This window comes from Pecten maximus, chromosome 13, assembly GCF_902652985.1.
Source record: "Pecten maximus chromosome 13, xPecMax1.1, whole genome shotgun sequence".
Lineage (NCBI taxonomy): Eukaryota > Metazoa > Mollusca > Bivalvia > Pectinida > Pectinidae > Pecten > Pecten maximus.
This window is the reverse complement of record NC_047027.1, coordinates 10,526,878-10,544,347: the sequence shown is the minus strand read 5'-3', so window position 1 is coordinate 10,544,347 and position 17,470 is coordinate 10,526,878. Positions and strand designations below refer to the sequence as shown.

Below are 17,470 nucleotides of genomic sequence, written 5' to 3'. Positions count from 1 at the left end.
TACATGTACCGTAGTTTAACTGTACACTCTACATGTACTGTAGTTTAACTGTACACTCTACATGTACTGTAGTTTAACTGTACACTCTACATGTACTGTAGGTTAACTGTACACTCTACATGTAGTTTAACTGTACACTCTACATGTACGGTAGTTTAACTGTACAGTACATGTACTGTAGTTTAACTGTACACTCTACATGTAGTTTAACTGTACACTCTACATGTAGTTTAACTGTACACTCTGCATGTACTGTAGTTTAACTGTACACTCTACATGTACTGTAGTTTAACTGTACACTCTACATGTACCGTAGTTTTACTGTACACTATAATGTACTTTAGTTTAACTATACACTCTTATCATAAAGAACTTTCCTGCCATTCCGCAGAAAAGGAATGCATGTTTTGATATACGCGCGTACGCGATTGAACACATGTATATTCTGAGTACCTGTAGTAATGTTCCTTACAGTCACAAGATCTTTGAACCAAATTATTTTGTATAACTGCAGACGACATCGAAGTTTTAATAAAGAAACAGGAAGCGATATCGTTTATGGTGGCAGCCATGTCTAAGTTCATGGATAAAACGGAGCTCCTCCTTGCTGCCTGTAAAACGCTAGTCGCCTTGTCAACAAACTCAGGTAAATCAGACTTTCTTAAAGATAATTTTCTCACGATATTTTATAAGGTTAGTGCATCTATGGAGTTGGTGTATCTATCTATGCACATATGCAGAAACACTTACTTTTTCACAAAACTATATTGTGCGTTTCTTGTCTTTTTTTGTAACCTGTCCGATATGTTATCCGTAGCCTTAGCAACACGAGACATTGTAGACAGTTAATATCATAAATGGACACATTTATTTTCACTTTTGAAAACGTATGGATTCTGTGTTAAAATATTTCACTCTGTTGGTCATCTGATGTGGAGCCGGAAAGATAATCCACTTGTTCCAAACTTCCATCAGAGATTAAGAACAAGTAAACGATTTTAACACCGAACCATCAAAAACTTCGTTATTTTCCACTATCCTTACCCTGAAATTTGTTTAATGAATCATTGATCAATATGCCTTGTTATTGTCGTAACTACGTTTATGTTTTACGGCCCATCGACAACTAGGGTCATTTAAGGGCCAAACACTATACTATCGTTTTTTATTTTTAACGTTAAAATCAGATCAAATTTGACAATTTAAAAGCATTTGTATTGTATATTTAGATCATTATGATAAAAAAGTTGGTAAAAAATGGTAAAATATTTATACGTACGAATAGATTATGTGAACTTTGTGATATGTAGAGAACGTCAAAGAGAGTAACGTAAATAGGGAACAACCAACCAAGCATAGAAAGTTGAGCCAAGGAAAAATGTCTGGCAGCCACTGATTGGCCAGTATGTTATGAAGCGAGAAAATAGATATGTAGCCTGATAGGTAACTATCAATAAGAAATGTTGATATAAATTTCGTAAGTCCGATTGATTTTTCCCCAAAAGTTCAGGTAATAATAATTAACAGGTATACATTTAAGATTTTTGAGAATTTTTACTGCGAAATTCACCCATTTTCAAAATGGCTACCATGGGAAAATTTGAGCTGAAGGACCCAACTTTTTTTTTGATTAGGTGTTATATCAGACCCTAAACCTTTGTTATAAACTATAATTGTCATATTGAATTCAAGATTTGAATGAAATACTCCAGAACGTTAACACTAAAGTCTATGGGAAAACAATTGGTTGGTTGGTCCATATAAAAGACATCAAAGTCTATAGAATAGATCGATTTCTTTCAAGTAGCTAAATATTGTTTTCGAATCCACGGAACTGAAAAGGGTTCTCATATCCGGGACTCGAAAGTATGTATCACGAATGTTCTTGAAATCGGAACATCATATTAAAAAAAATGCCCCACTGTGAATTGAGCAAAACATGCATAACACACCGGTAGATCCTCTCGTTTCAAAAGGAACGAATGAGTAGGATATGTGTGCCCGGTACGGAGCCGAGAGAGGACTATTTCCTCTCTACGATCCTTCCGACTTGGTGTTGATGTTTTAAGTTGTACTTTAGAAAGTTTGTTGCTCGTCTCGAGAGACCAGCGTTGTTGCCATTTACTCTGGATGGCAGAACTAAGTACAGGTTTGAAATCTGTATATGGTATTTTGATATTTGTTTGTTGCAGATTTAGAGCATGTTTTGCTAGGCGGTCAACAAGTACTTTTTGTGTAGTGACAAAGGGAAATAAGTTCACATCTATACGTACGTTAATGAACGAAGTCATGAGTTCCGCGATATGTGCCGTCATTTGGGTCATAAGTATAGTATTATGTCACGTAATGCTTGTAACACGAGTGGCAACGCTAATTTAAAGATGTCAGACTTTTGTTCCGTTCAGATCTATATTTTGATTTGTTGATGTTTCTGTCTGACACACTCCGTTCAGATCTATATTTTGATTTGTTGATGTTTCTGTCTGACACACTGTTCAGATCTATATTTTAATTTGTTGACGTCTCACACAGAGGCCAGTTGTGTACAGATGTGTCGTGAGAACGGGACATCTACCCTACTACAGGTCCTCCATACCCACGGCGACCACAGTCCGCTCTTAATCTCCGTCCTGGAAATACTCGGCAACATCTCGCTCACAGGTATCCATCTCAGAATGACCTAGATAAATCTATCAGAAAATGACAAAAATATACAGTTTAAAACTATATAAAACGATTATTAACATATGTAGTAAATACACGTTCATTTAATGTCTTTATGGAGTGCGAGAACATTATCTAAGAATCTCGTTTTGGCTCGATACTTTTCCCAAAGTGTTATAGAGGCTGCAATGTATTCTGGGAGATATTGATTATATAATCATATGCATTTTAAAGACGGAATATGCGTAGTTGTCTCTCTTTGTGTAACTATATCTATTCTGTACACCTACTTTGAATATTGCATTACAGAGGAACTTTCCGAAGAAATTGTTAAGAAAGCGGGCCATTCGGAAATCCTCGCAAAGATGTCATGCCAAAGGAATGACTATAATGTCGCCAGACTTTGTTGTTTTATTCTCGGAAACCTCGTCAACAAAGGTAGGTATGCGAAGCTGTTTGCCATTTTTTATGATATTCTTGGGAAGAGATCGGTCAGTTATGTAAAGACCTGCATACAAATGGTTTCATTGTCCAGTATAACATTTTAATGATATTTTGCCATTATTTATCGAACAGTTGATGTTGCTCAGTCAATCATGTTTGTTGGCGGTGTCCACTGCATCATCGAAGCTCTACGAAGTTTCCCGAAAAATGCCGAAGTTTTGGAGAATGGCTGCCGAGCACTTGGCTGTTTTTCTGCGCATGGTGAGTTGAGAATATATTGCAAGATAGAAAATCTGTTTCAGTTTTCATGAACTGACCGACATACACAGTTACTACCCAGCATGCATACATCTAACTAACATAACGAGTCTGAATGTTTTTTGTTTTAGATGAGATTTGCATGGACGTTGTTAACGCAGGCGCAGTAGAAGCAGTCTTGGTTGCTATGACATCAGCGCCGGAAGTTGACACACTACAGGAATGTGGATGTTGGGCATTGGCTTGTCTTACCAAATTTGGTAATTATTGTTATAAATTAAGTGTACTATCTATAATATCTACAGATCAATAACGTAATTACGGGAGCTACAATTTGGGCAAAAAACAGTTAAAGTTGTCAACATATTGCTGGCGGGGTTCTAAGGAAAAGATGCAACGATATCTCGTAAGAAAAAATCGCTATAGAAACCCAATCAGAACTCTTCTGGTGAAAGTGTGTGTATCAAATCAATGCACTAGTATTCCTTTATGAATCACGTGTTCATTCATATTTTGAAATTGATTATTTAAGCGTATAGATACATATCTTCAAGTTTCTTATATATTTAAGGAATCTTGAATTTTCAGTCTTTCAATAAGACTCATTATCCATTTAGAAAAGAAAAACATTCATTTGAATATGCCGCAGCTACGATCTTGGCCCGAGATTTTAAAAATCTTCTATTAGGTTGATAAAAAGAATGTCCATGATCGAGTTCAATTACGTCATAGAACATAACTCTGAGTCTATAAATGAAATATTAATTACCTGGGGTGTAAAAGTCTTCGTCACATTTCTGAGTAACCAGGGAACGAGATCGCTCTGTTCAGTAAATGCGATGAGTCAATAGGTAAAAAATGTTAGAGACGGAAATATACGCACAACTATTTATCAAAAATTAATGATACAAAGTAACTATTGTTAAATTTTTGCAATACCGTGAGGATATAGGAAGATAACTTTCCACAGCAGGCACGATTTGATATTATTTGACAGTGTACGCAACGATCTCCAGACACGATGTTAAACCACATAATACGGTTTCCAAAGGTTATTTGTTTTCTGTTTGTTGTTAATATATGCTGCATATTCTGCATAATGTGCATCTGGCAAACTAAAGGTAAGGCGGTAGAGGTACAAGCCACCACACTCAAGTCTATGAAGTTGTTGTCCTTCTGAATAGCGATAGCATGGTTTGGTTTGGTTTATTTTGTTTAACGTCCTATTACCAGCTCAACATGGCATTTTATTTTCCAAAACATTACTAGAGAGATGTCATTTTATACCAATAGTACTCTTAAAACATCACCAGAGAGATGGCATTTTATACCAACAGTACTCTTAAAACATCACCTGAGAGATGTCATTTTATACCAATAGTACTCTTAAAACATTACCAGAGAGATGGCATTTTATACCAACAGTACTCTTAAAATATCACCAGAGAGATGTCATTTTATACCAATAGTATTCTGAAAACATTACCAGAGAGATGTCATTTTATACCAACAGTACTCTTAAAACATCACCTGAGAGATGGCATTTTATACCAACAGTACTCTTAAAATATCACCAGAGAGATGTCATTTTATACCAACAGTATTCTGAAAACATCACCTGAGAGATGTCATTTTATACCAATAGTATTCTGAAAACATCACCTGAGAGATGTCATTTTATACCAATAGTATTCTGAAAACATTACCAGAGAGATGGCATTTTATACCAACAGTACTCTTAAAACATTACCAGAGAGATGTCATTTTTATACCAACAGTACTCTTAAAACATCACCTGAGAGATGTCATTTTATACCAATAGTATTCTGAAAACATCACCTGAGAGATGTCATTTGATACCAATAGTATTCTGAAAACATCACCTGAGAGATGTCATTTTATACCAATAGTATTCTGAAAACATTACCAGAGAGATGTCATTTTATACCAATAGTATTCTGAAAACATTACCAGAGAGATGTCATTTTATACCAATAGTACTCTAAAAACATTACCAGAGAGATGTCATTTTATACCAAAAGTATTCTGAAAACATCACCTGAGAGATGTCATTTTATACCAATAGTATTCTGAAAACATCACCTGAGAGATGTCATTTTATACCAATAGTATTCTGAAAACATTACCAGAGAGATGTCATTTTATACCAATAGTATTCTGAAAACATCACCAGAGAGATGTCATTTTATACCAACAGTACTCTTAAAACATCACCTGAGAGATGTCATTTTATACCAATAGTATTCTGAAAACATTACCAGAGAGATGTCATTTTATACCAATAGTACTCTTAAAACATCACCTGAGAGATGTCATTTTATAACAACAGTACTCTTAAAATATCACCAGAGAGATGTCATTTGATACCAATAGTACTCTAAAAACATCACCAGAGAGATTTCATTTTATAACAACAGTACTCTTAAAATATCACCAGAGAGATGGCATTTTATACCAATAGTATTCTGAAAACATTACCAGAGAGATGTCATTTTATACCAATAGTGTTCTGAAAACATTACCAGAGAGATGTCATTTGATACCAATAGACTCGGTATTGCTGTTACAAACTTAAAACAAAATTCTGAATGGTGCAGGATGTGTGCAGAACACGCCCACATAATCACCAACCAACCAACCAACCAACCAACCGTCCCTTTCCATCATCAACACTAGTAAGCATTCATTAAATAGGTTTGGATTAAGATTGACGATGTTTGGGTTATAATTTCAGAGGAAGCTTGTGCCAACATTTGTAAAAACAACGGAATAAACACTATAGTGGCGACCCTCGAGAGGTTCCGAAAGGAAGAGGCCTTACAAGAATACGGTTGCTGGACAATCAGTAACATTTCAGCTCACGGTACAGTTGTTCTCTCGCATCTTAATATATATTAAACATTTTCATATTCGTCTTTATATCTCACTGATAAAGAAACTACGTACACGTGGACATGTGTTCTTATCATCAATGTCGTTGCCTGTCGCAGACAATTTCTCCGTAATGTATTTTGTATTTTTCCCGATTGTCATTAAGTCATAAGCGTTGAGACTTTGGTAATAAAGCATTATAACTGATTAAAATATATAATGTGGAACGTTTAAACACGTTAAGCTGCCAGCCAGTCGCTTTTATGGACGTTTGGCGATCGCCATCAAATAAACTCCTAGACGGCGTTTTGTTTAAATATAAAGTATAAAACTGAGTTTTGTTTTGTTTGAATTTCCAACAGAACAAACACTTCAACACGTGGTCAACCCCAGAGTACTCAGCGTTGTCATGGACACGATGTGCCATTTCCCAGAAAACTTAGAAATACAACACCAAGTATTCTTCGCCATTGGTCAAATCGTAATGATGTCAAGTACGTCAATATAAGTAACATATTATTCCGAGTGGAAACTGAATACAGCAGTAGGCACGATCTCAATTTATGACACTGGTCACTGCTTCGTAATTATCAGCCATGGATATACCTAAAGAAAATATAACATTTTTATTTTTTAACATGATATGCTATTTTCATGGCCGTGGATAAAAAATATCAGAATATTTTTACTGAGAACGAATTGATACGAGGAAAACATTTTATAAATCGAAAACATACAAGTAATACAAATTGACAAATTCCGGATTGAAACAATGATTAAATATATGCTACTTTCGTCTTGCAACTTACCTTTGTTACACAGAAAATGTTTCCCCTATATTTTTGTTATTGATATTTTAAGCTGACGAATACTAACTAATTGCTCTTTCTTTGTCAGGCGAGATGCAGGAAAAGCTAGTGAGGACTGGAGGCGTGCGATCTGCTGTCAACATTATGACGTCATTTCCGGACAGTTCGGAACTTCAGGAACATGGTTGTCGAATTCTAGGGAATGTCGCTGTGAATGGTATGAACTGTTTCTTTGCCACAAGAAAAACATTTGTAAACGTATAGTTCGATGAAGTGAAAACTAAATATCCATTTATATAAAATGCGCAGGCTCTTGTATGTTACGGACAAAATCCAAGCAGGCGAAACATCAGACATTAGGAATATTCTTGGATTTCATTTCAAAATGGTTAACTGTATATTTTGGTATTGAACATGGATATATATGATGGAACATTTCAAATTCATGTGTTTTCTGCTAGCTGTGAAGACTTTGTACAAAAACACGTTTCCTCTTTTGTAGAACAACTCCGGAAATTGATAGAGAATGACGGAGGATCTAAGGCAGTCGTATCCGCCATGTTGACCCACGATCGCCAAGAACAGATACAGACATATGGATGTATGGCGTTAACCAACATCACAGCAGACGGTAGGTTGTGACGTCATCACAAATACATGTAATGCGCAGAAGTGTAAATATTTTTGATGGACTGCAACAAACGTTGTAAGCCAATACGAATATGTTAAAGGAAATCTGAAACTGAGTTTAATTTACTCTATCAACTTCAGTTTCCAAGTATATATCGTTTCCTGGCAAATTACGAAAAATGAAATATATCATAAATATAAAAAGTTCCTCTCGATAATAAAAGCTTCAAACTACATAAGCAATACGTGAGCTACATGTAAGTTGTCAAGCCTTATAACTTGTATCGGGAAATATAATATCATTGATTAAGGTGACCAATGACACCCGTTTCTATTATCACCAAACCAATGAATATATTTGATCAAACACTAAATTAATTAAGCAGTCGGCTCAGTTTGTTGTCTAAATTCTAAGACCAAATGATAAAATACTGCCTGATATGATACATCATGAGCGTGACTTCGTATAATTCAAAACATATACAATTTTCATTGACTGTTACACAGTGCCGGAAAACAAAAACAAAGTGGCGGCAAATTCTGGCGTATCTGCGGTACTGGCAACTATGAAGGAGATGGAAACCAATACAGACATAGTGCTCTGTGGCCTGAAGACGTTATGTAATCTGATGGGCGGAGGTACGTTTAGTTTCCCTGTGAAATATAAAGTGAGACATGTTTTAAGGTCATTGATATGACATGTTAATCCGTTGTAGCAATGTACAATCCTGTTCTTACATGGAGGACGTGACAAAGTCCGGATCTTACGTCGATTTACATTGAGGACGTGACATAGTCCGGATCTGACGTCAATTTACCGTGAGGACGTGACATAGTCCAGATCTGACGTCGATTTACATTGATGACGTGACATTGTCCGGATCTGACGTCGATGTACATTGATGACGTGACATTGTCCGGATCTGACGTCGATTTACATTGATGACGTAACATTGTCCGGATCTGACGTCGATTTACATTGATGACGTGACATTGTCCGGATCTGACGTCGATTTACATTGATGACGTGACATAGTCCGGATCTGACGTGAACATTGAGGACGTGACATAGTCCGGATCTGACGGCGATTTACATTGATGACGTGACATCGTCCAGATATGACGTCGATTTACTTTGTAACAATCTAATCAAAATCTAGATGGTTATTCTCACAACGTTACAATTCATGTAATGTAGTGAGAATGAACATGTATATTGTAATTTGATTGGTGTTGCCGTTGATTCCATTATCAAAATGGCCCTTCCGACCCAAGTGATGACGTAGATCAGAACCTATTCTATTCGGCCCATATAACACTCGGCTCACACAACAGTAATATAGAGTACGGACCAGAATTGTTGTTTCATATCTTATAACTTCACGCTTTGTATATTTCAGACGATTCCAGTTACTATTTCATGGAAGATGATGGTCTGGAGGTTATGGAATCTGTTATATCTCGCTATAGAAAACGTCATGATATCCATAGTTATGCATGCCGTATCCTCGCCAGCGTTCCTTCGGCTCCAGGTACGTAGCGGAAATCATGTCAGCAGGTTCAACATAATGTTTAAGGATTAACATCAATTATTTTTTCTGTTATACAGTCATAACATAAAAAACTGGAGTGTACACTCTTCATAAACCGCTTCGCGGTTTATTTAGAGTACACTCCAGTTTTTTCTGTTATGACTGTATAACAGAAAAAATAATTAATGTTAATTCTTATAATTTAATTTCGTCTTATACACACCAAGATATTTCACTTTCTTTGGCGAACTCTTTTCTGTGATAAATTATTACGCCACGTCATCAGCCAATCAAAAATGACGTTACATTTCACAACGTCAAAAATTTTGTTATGGAGGTATAACAGACTTATTTCAGCCAATGAAAATGCGTGTTTCATACAAAATTAAATTATAATACATTTAACAAAATCAAAGGAAACACCTGGAAGTTCATCCTGGTACGATAAAAAGAACTTGGATTATGATAATGAAATTAAGAGTATGACGTATATTAGGTGAGCTATATCTGTAGTATCATGTGACCGGGTAGGGTATACTACTGGATGTATTTAATAATATGCTTCAGAGAAGTAACCCTGTAGCCCTCTAATAGAGTCGGCATCGGTTCACCATTCAGTTACTGCTGACATGTCATGGTCGAAGGAGGGCACTTGTTTATTCGTTGCACAGCCAGAGTGTCGCCAGAATTTTATTTCTGAAATACACATACTCGATTTTTTGTCGATCGTTTTTCGTATAATAATTAATTTTGTCGATTGTTTTTCGTATAATAATTAATTAAGCAAATATTTTCTACTGATATGTTTCAGGGTTAGACGACTCCTGTCTAGACACTACTGAAGAAGTACTGTACGATGCAATACATCGTTTCCAAGGCGACAGTGACCTTCACCTTTCACTTTGTCACTATTACGAGAACCTCGTATTAACAGGTTCGTGTTATTCGTGTATTGTCATCTATCACCGTCCGTCATTCATTTGTCAATTCATCAATTTTTGATTCGGCAATACAATATAACACTCATCTGCATGTTATTTTATACTTTAGAACAAATTAAATGCAAAATGTGAATGTGGATGACGCCGTCTTAACATAACATTGGTGACGTGATTATTACTGCGCTACAGTATGTCTACTCCATATCTTTAAGGTAATATAAATTAATTGTGACTATATCTACTTGGGTTTTTGTTTTCGTGAACAGATTCTGGCAGGTCCCGATTTACTGCAGGCAAATATCTAGACAGATTAGCAGAAACCATGACAGTCTTAAAGGACGACAAGGCGGTCCAGATGTCCGGTTGTAAGACGATAGCAGCTATCTCAATGTGTAAGTTCAGTCAAGTGTTATTGTCCGTACAAAATAGACGAGGACACCGAATCACCCGTGTGTGATGTAGACAGACTCGAGGGTTTCAGAGGTTTGTGTTTCCTCTGCCTATGTTACACTGACGGGTTTTGTTGCATTCCCTCCATACCTGATCTTTAGTTGATTTAGGTAAAACTATTACAACTCCTTTGTTTTCTGGGAAAACGGTAATACGTGAAGTGCAGGTGAAAAATGTTCACCTTTTATATTCACAGAAATATATCCTAACACGTGATTTTCAAATGGCTATTTTATCTGCATCTTGGATTGGGTTTATATTGTTTAACATCCCATCAACAGTTAATGTCATTTAGGACGACCCCCTCCCTTAATATGCGAGATGCATGCATTGAGTGTATGCATGCGTATTTTGGGAGGCCAGAGTATGTTTATATTCTTCTCCTTGTGAAAGTAATGCCAACTTTATAGTGCTACCTCACTGAATTATACAGCTGAGGACACGGGTTAACGCCCCACTACATCACATTATACCGACAACAGGCGAGCCAGTTGTCCCCTACTCCAATAATGCTGACTGACCTAAGCAAACATTATAATTATACCACGAATTAAATAATTTTCAAACGCAATACCTGATGTCGATAATAAGCAATACCACGTAATACTGACCCAATCAACCAAACTACGATTGGGAAGCTGTAAAACAAATCTGATTGTACTATATGTGACAAATTAATTTACTTGTAGACAAAAACAGTTCAGTCCAGGAAAGTGAGTTATGTGCGAGCCTCGTTCTGGATGTGATGAGGATATTCCACGCATGTAGCAGCGTTCAAACTGTGTGTTGTGGCGCCATTTCCTATCTCGTAGAACACAACGGTAAGCCGCATAAGAATCTACACATTTCGATGAGTGCAGGCGATAAAAAAAGACACTGAAAATATTAGCTTTTTTTGTCACATGTTGAGATTAAAAATACTGAATTGCCAGAAATAATTTTCATATTAGGAAAGTTTTGTTTAGTATTGTTTAAAGTCCTATCAATTATCATGGAATTATATATCTTTCTAGTACTTCAATAAAATATTGAAGATTTTCATTGGTTCTGATGTAACATGTTTATGGATAATTTTACCAGAAAATCTACGGAATTACATTCAGAAAAAAGGAGGAATGGACGTAATGATGGCAAACCTACGCGAGCATCCTGGAGACGAGGGTCTAGCAGTTGTAGGGCTAATGGCATTAGACAGCATCACTCACAAAGGTATGTCAGAGGTCAAGTCCAACTTCAATGTCGGATATCAATAAAACATTGGTTAAAGGTCATCCGTTGGATTGAACTCACGGGCTTGGTATATGACTAAATGTAGGATTCAGTTGTGAGGTGCAAAACAAATAAGGATGAGGGATTCAGGTTTCTAGTTATACTGGTAATCAATTCTTTTTTGTGACATTTCTCGTTATATAAAAATGTACTCTCCCATGTATCAATAAATCAAGTTAATATCATTAAGCTTGAGGAATCTGAATGTGAGAAGACTTTCAAAGAAAATTCGGAATAGGTCGTTAAATATTCCCTGTTTGTCCAAAAATATTTCATTAATATTTTTAGGACTATTTTTCTTTAATATTTTTCTATGGTAGCAATTTATTGCATACAGCACTAAAAAATACGAAAATACAGTCAAGTGATGGACACAAAGTCATAAATGCACATACTCTGGAGTCTATCTCAGTAGGCGTCTTTTCCGTGGTCATTGCACCCATATCCTCATAAACAGAAAAAATAGAAACAGTCGAAACTATTAAACTTTGCAGCAATGAACAATGAGATTTATTGGACATAGCATAATAAACTAACAAGTTTATTATCTTAAACACATTAAATTGATATCAAAAAATATTTATTAGAAAAACAAATTCGACCTATTTTCTGTGTGCATTCCTAAGACGTGTGAAGCGGCCTTCACGTGTCAGCCTTTATAAACGCCATGGATTACGTTATCATAAAGTATGATGCATTGGGCGTTGAATAACACCCGACCTTTTGTGTAAAAAATATGTATTAACAAACAAGGATCATAAAACCAATAATCAATGTCTACCTCTATCTTCCAGGGATCACAGATTCCAATCGATTACAGAATGAAATTACGTATGTCAGTAGCATGATGAGGCGGTATTCAGAAAACGTGGAACTGCAGACTTATAGCTGTAACATTCTTTCAGCAGTCGGCAAAGAAGGTGAGTAAGAGCTTATCAAAAGATTGTACACGATAAACACGATATGAGCACCTCTCGAAACAAAATAGAGTGCAGTAAAAGGAAATAAATTTAAATAAAGCATTGATATCTAGTAGGCGACTAAATAGTTACAGCTTGTGTTGTGTAACCTCCTATCAACAGCTATTGTCATTTAAGGTCAAATTAAGGACGATCGCCCCTATGTACGAGATGATCTGCATGCGACTAGTGTATGTGTTTTGGAAGACTGAAATAGGTCGAAAGACATGTCACAATCTACGTGCGGGTCGCAATGGCTATTTTACTTGATAACCTCTCGTTAATGTGGATATTTGAGTTTAGCTGTTTTGGTTTTAAGCTCTCGCAAAAGTCGGGGTGGTTGATGATGTACATCTGGACATAAACTAAAGACGTGATAAAACAAAGCATTTGAGAAAGAGAAACCGCATGCATGAACGAAAGAAAATGACGGAAGAGGGAAGATAACAAGAAAGGATCAAAACCTCAAAAGGTTGTTGAAAAATATAGCCTTAAGTTAGCCTATAATCATACGGAATTTTATAAACAATATATTTTTTATCCAGGTATCCTTTGGTGTGACGCGACAAGGTCAGAAGCGCTAGAACCAATCACTTGTCTTCTAAAAAGGCGAAGATCCAATCCAGAGCTATCGTCGACTGCGTTAGAAGTTCTGACTATCTTATTGAGCGGTGAGTTTTACCTAAGTTTATCTTTTAATCAATTCCTTAAAAAAAATTACATTTTCTAAGCTATGAACTAAATTTCATTTCACTAAATAGTGGACAAACGATTTTAGATAAAGCCACATAAGTACTTATCTAAAAGGAAACAGAGTTTCAGAAGCGCTGGTGTCCAAAATGCTAGGTAAACTGATTGGATTGTACACCTGTTGGAACATGAGCATGCGAAGTGGAAGCGATATTTTGAGTACTAGCTTTCGAATAAGTTTAAACCAGTGGTGATTGCTGATTATGTATAGTGATTTCTTTTTCTGAATCTGAACTGAAAGTTTGATTTCTTTGTAGGTGAGAGTGAAGACATCATAAGCGACACGAAGGAAAGGTTACCATTTCTCGATGAAGAATTCTGGGAAAAGTGCTATCGAAATGTCTTGCATATCGAATGATATTTCGTTTGTCATTTTTGAACCTATCTTCAGGTATTTCCGCGAGTGAGGTTTTTGTAACCACTTCAAAAACTGTAAACGCCATACCTGGGGTATTTTTGTGATAATATAATGTATTTAAGACAATTAATTGCCTTCCCGATTTATTTAAAAAAACCCGAGTTAAAATCAAATGACATCTATAAATGCAATTTATTGCTGACAGGCGCATCAGAACCTCATCCGTGTGAATCAGTCCATAAACTCACACACTTTGGGAGTTTTAAACTGGATTTGAAAGGATTGTGTATAAACTCTAGCGAGTATCGGTGAGGATGCCCGGGTATAATACCACTCGTCCATTGAGTGTGATCTCAAATTGACCTTCATATTTATAGAGCTAAGCATAATAATATTACTATTTTGTCAATAAATCTACTCTGACAACTCAATATGAACAGAAGTTGTGATGGTCTTTAACCAGTGGAGATGGAGAGTTTTGACAGTACTGGTGCTGAAAAACCGTAAAACAGTATTCTTAAGTAAGAAGGGAGTATAATCCAAAAAGCTTCATCTGTTGATGAATTTAGTGTAGGCACTTGATAAATCAGAGGTATCCTATTAAAGATAAGCTTGGATAGTACAAGAAGACTTGAGTGGTATGTACATTTATGGTGATTATGACTAATGAACTTGCGTACGTTTGTCCTTCTACGAATCCTAGGTAATACTACCAGAACAAGTGCGGAGAAAGTTCGGATACTAATGAATGTTATAAATAAGCGAGGACATATCCATTGTATTTATCAGTAAAAGAGACGAGGAAAAAATAACTTTGAACATCAGAAGGACTGTAATAATACATGAATTTGTACAAAAGTGTAATAAAGTAACAACTTTTGTATTCGGGTTAACACTTATTTAACATTACGAAGAGAAACCTATACCTATATCTTCAACATCACACCGACATCTACTAAACAATTTCTCTATCACAGTTCTCTGACAAGAATAAAAAACGAGTACTTCCGATACAGCATTGATATATGATATATCAGTGTTGCCATAGGAAGGAACTATGGTAATACAGAAGAAAAATCCAGGATATATTAAAACCCATCAGGAAGTCGGCATCGGTTTCGCGCTATCACTAGAAAAACAAGAACATACTACAGCCTCCCGAAACAGACACGCGCCACACGCGTTCACACGTTAAAACAGACTTTCCTGAGAAAATAGGTCCCGATAATTTGCTGCCAGAACTTGATCAACCAAAAGGTAACCCCGTGGTGCTGAATCAGCTCGACGTTAAGCGTGAACGTTTTGATTTTGGTTGGTTTAGTTTTGTTTAACGTCCTACCCACTGGTCAGGCCATGTCCATGATGACCTCTCCTGCGTATGTTTGTCGCCTTGTAATAGTGCAGAAGTGATAGTGCTACCTTACTGAAGCATACTGTCGGCGATACAAAGAAGGACAACCCACACAGTCGCATTATACTGACAATGGTGTCACCAATCGTCATACACCTTAAATGTTGAAAGCTAAGCTGGAACATGAACTGTCAATTTTATAGACTCGCGGCCAGTTTCATCAATATCCCTTAAAGGTCGAACGCGAGGCTGTGTCAGGGAAGACGTTAATTTAGGAAGGGAATGGATAAGATCCCAAAATAAGACGCCCCCCACAATCATGCAAGGGGGCCGCAGGTACAAATTTATCACCCTTACTTCAGTATTTATGTCGGTATTCTAACAAGTCAATATTAGCAATCACAAGCAACGATTTGATTGATTTAATCTTATTTCTGATGACCTATGATAATGGTATCTATTATGATGATATCAATACGCAAACTTTCTAACGAGCTGACAATAGACATGATTAAATATATCTTAGTATAGGAGAAAGAACAACATGATAACTGTTTTCATAGTGTTTTACCTAAACAGTATGGAAAACTATGTGATGATTAAACAAATTACGTCCAACCAGCTGACAATTGGACTGATAATACACGGAACTTGCGCGATTAAATACACACACGATAGCAAGAATATCCTGTGCTCGTAATGAGCTGGTGGGTTGAAGCTCATTCACATCACATTAACATAACAAATTTCATATTTCAACACAAAGGTGACTGCCTGGATAAGGTCAACAATTAACACAGATAATTGCATTCTTGAGTGATCTGCCCTTGATCCAAGGAAGAGGACAGAAACCATCTCCAGGTAAAATCTCGGTTTATGGAATTTTTGAAGCCATTTTCCTGATTTTCATAGTGTAGAAGATATTTTATTTTGTGAGGCATAAATACTTTAGACTTTTTCCGTATTACGCACTGCTGAGCGTGCATATCCGAAATTTTGACAATGACTGATGGGCGATCCTACGCGGACGCAACAATGGCCGACACCAACCAGGTGAGAAACACCGCAAAGCCAGTTTTCATTAGAGAGATAGATTTATTCAGAGTGACTAATCCACCTAGAGACCTAAAATACCCATATCACGGAAATCCAATAGTCTATCAAATGAGAACCGGTCACCACTGAGCCCTCCAACAGATGATAGACATTAAAAAAAACGAAAGATGTTGGTGAATGATGACCATATCACAGGAATAATGGACAGTCAATAAAAAATGAACAAGTATACAGAATTTAACAATTTATTGATTTCAAAGGAAGTGCTAAAAAGTAATATGTACTATAAAAGGCATACAGTGTGAATACAAATTATATGGAATAAATGCTTATTCTTCAAATGTGTATAATAGTACATGATATCGATATAGTAGAATGAAAGATACTTTGTAACTATATACAAAGAAAATATAAACAATAAGTGCCCTTGTTTATGAAAATATATGCCATATGATATTGTATACGAATACTGCACCTTCTTTGAATTAATGATGAAATGAATACTATGAAAATACTATTAAAAATATGCCTTTCAGAGCTTATGATATACATGTATATATTATATCTAATTAATTAATGGTGGATATTTACATACATATGTGGGAAATAATGTATAGAATTGTACTGCAGAGAAGCACAAGTAGGCATATGTATGTGTGCAGTAATATATTATATAAATACAGCAGATGTATGCGTGCAATAATACACATGAAATATGCAGTGTGCAGTAATATATATGAAGCATGCAGGGTGTATGTGTTGAGTAATAAATATACAGTATGAAGGTGTATGAATGTGCAGAACTATATATAAAGTATGCAAGTGTATATATGTATGCAGTAAAATATATCAAGCATGCAGGTGTGTAGTAACATATGAAGCAAGTGGATCCATGTGTACAGTAAAACATACAGGCGGTGAATGCATGACGTGTGCAGCAATATATGAAATATGACTGTAATATATAAAATATGCAGGTATAAGTGTGCAGTATCTGCAGTAATATATAATGTATATATATACATATAACATACTAACAACTGTTTGCAAATTACCTATAAAATTATCATGCTAGACTTTAGTTTGGTTTGGTTCATTTTGTTTAAC

At 35.9% G+C, this 17,470-nt stretch overlaps 1 protein-coding gene across 2 annotated transcripts in view; it reads left to right on the top strand.

Moving 5' to 3' along the window:
• The window catches only part of LOC117341073, a 56,131-nt gene extending 41,294 nt beyond the window's left edge, over positions 1-14,837 (top strand). For both annotated transcript variants that reach the window (XM_033902903.1, XM_033902904.1), the window contains exons 4-21: positions 515-646; positions 2,533-2,661; positions 2,974-3,102; positions 3,241-3,369; positions 3,498-3,626; positions 6,122-6,250; positions 6,621-6,752; positions 7,156-7,284; positions 7,570-7,698; positions 8,205-8,336; positions 9,098-9,229; positions 10,041-10,163; positions 10,437-10,562; positions 11,310-11,441; positions 11,701-11,829; positions 12,684-12,809; positions 13,394-13,519; positions 13,856-14,837. In XM_033902903.1, the coding sequence (XP_033758794.1) occupies positions 515-646; positions 2,533-2,661; positions 2,974-3,102; positions 3,241-3,369; positions 3,498-3,626; positions 6,122-6,250; positions 6,621-6,752; positions 7,156-7,284; positions 7,570-7,698; positions 8,205-8,336; positions 9,098-9,229; positions 10,041-10,163; positions 10,437-10,562; positions 11,310-11,441; positions 11,701-11,829; positions 12,684-12,809; positions 13,394-13,519; positions 13,856-13,956 (2,294 nt within the window). In that variant the 3' untranslated portion in view covers positions 13,957-14,837. The remainder of the gene's footprint in view (positions 1-514; positions 647-2,532; positions 2,662-2,973; positions 3,103-3,240; positions 3,370-3,497; positions 3,627-6,121; positions 6,251-6,620; positions 6,753-7,155; positions 7,285-7,569; positions 7,699-8,204; positions 8,337-9,097; positions 9,230-10,040; positions 10,164-10,436; positions 10,563-11,309; positions 11,442-11,700; positions 11,830-12,683; positions 12,810-13,393; positions 13,520-13,855) is intronic.
• Positions 14,838-17,470: the final 2,633 nt, after the last annotated feature.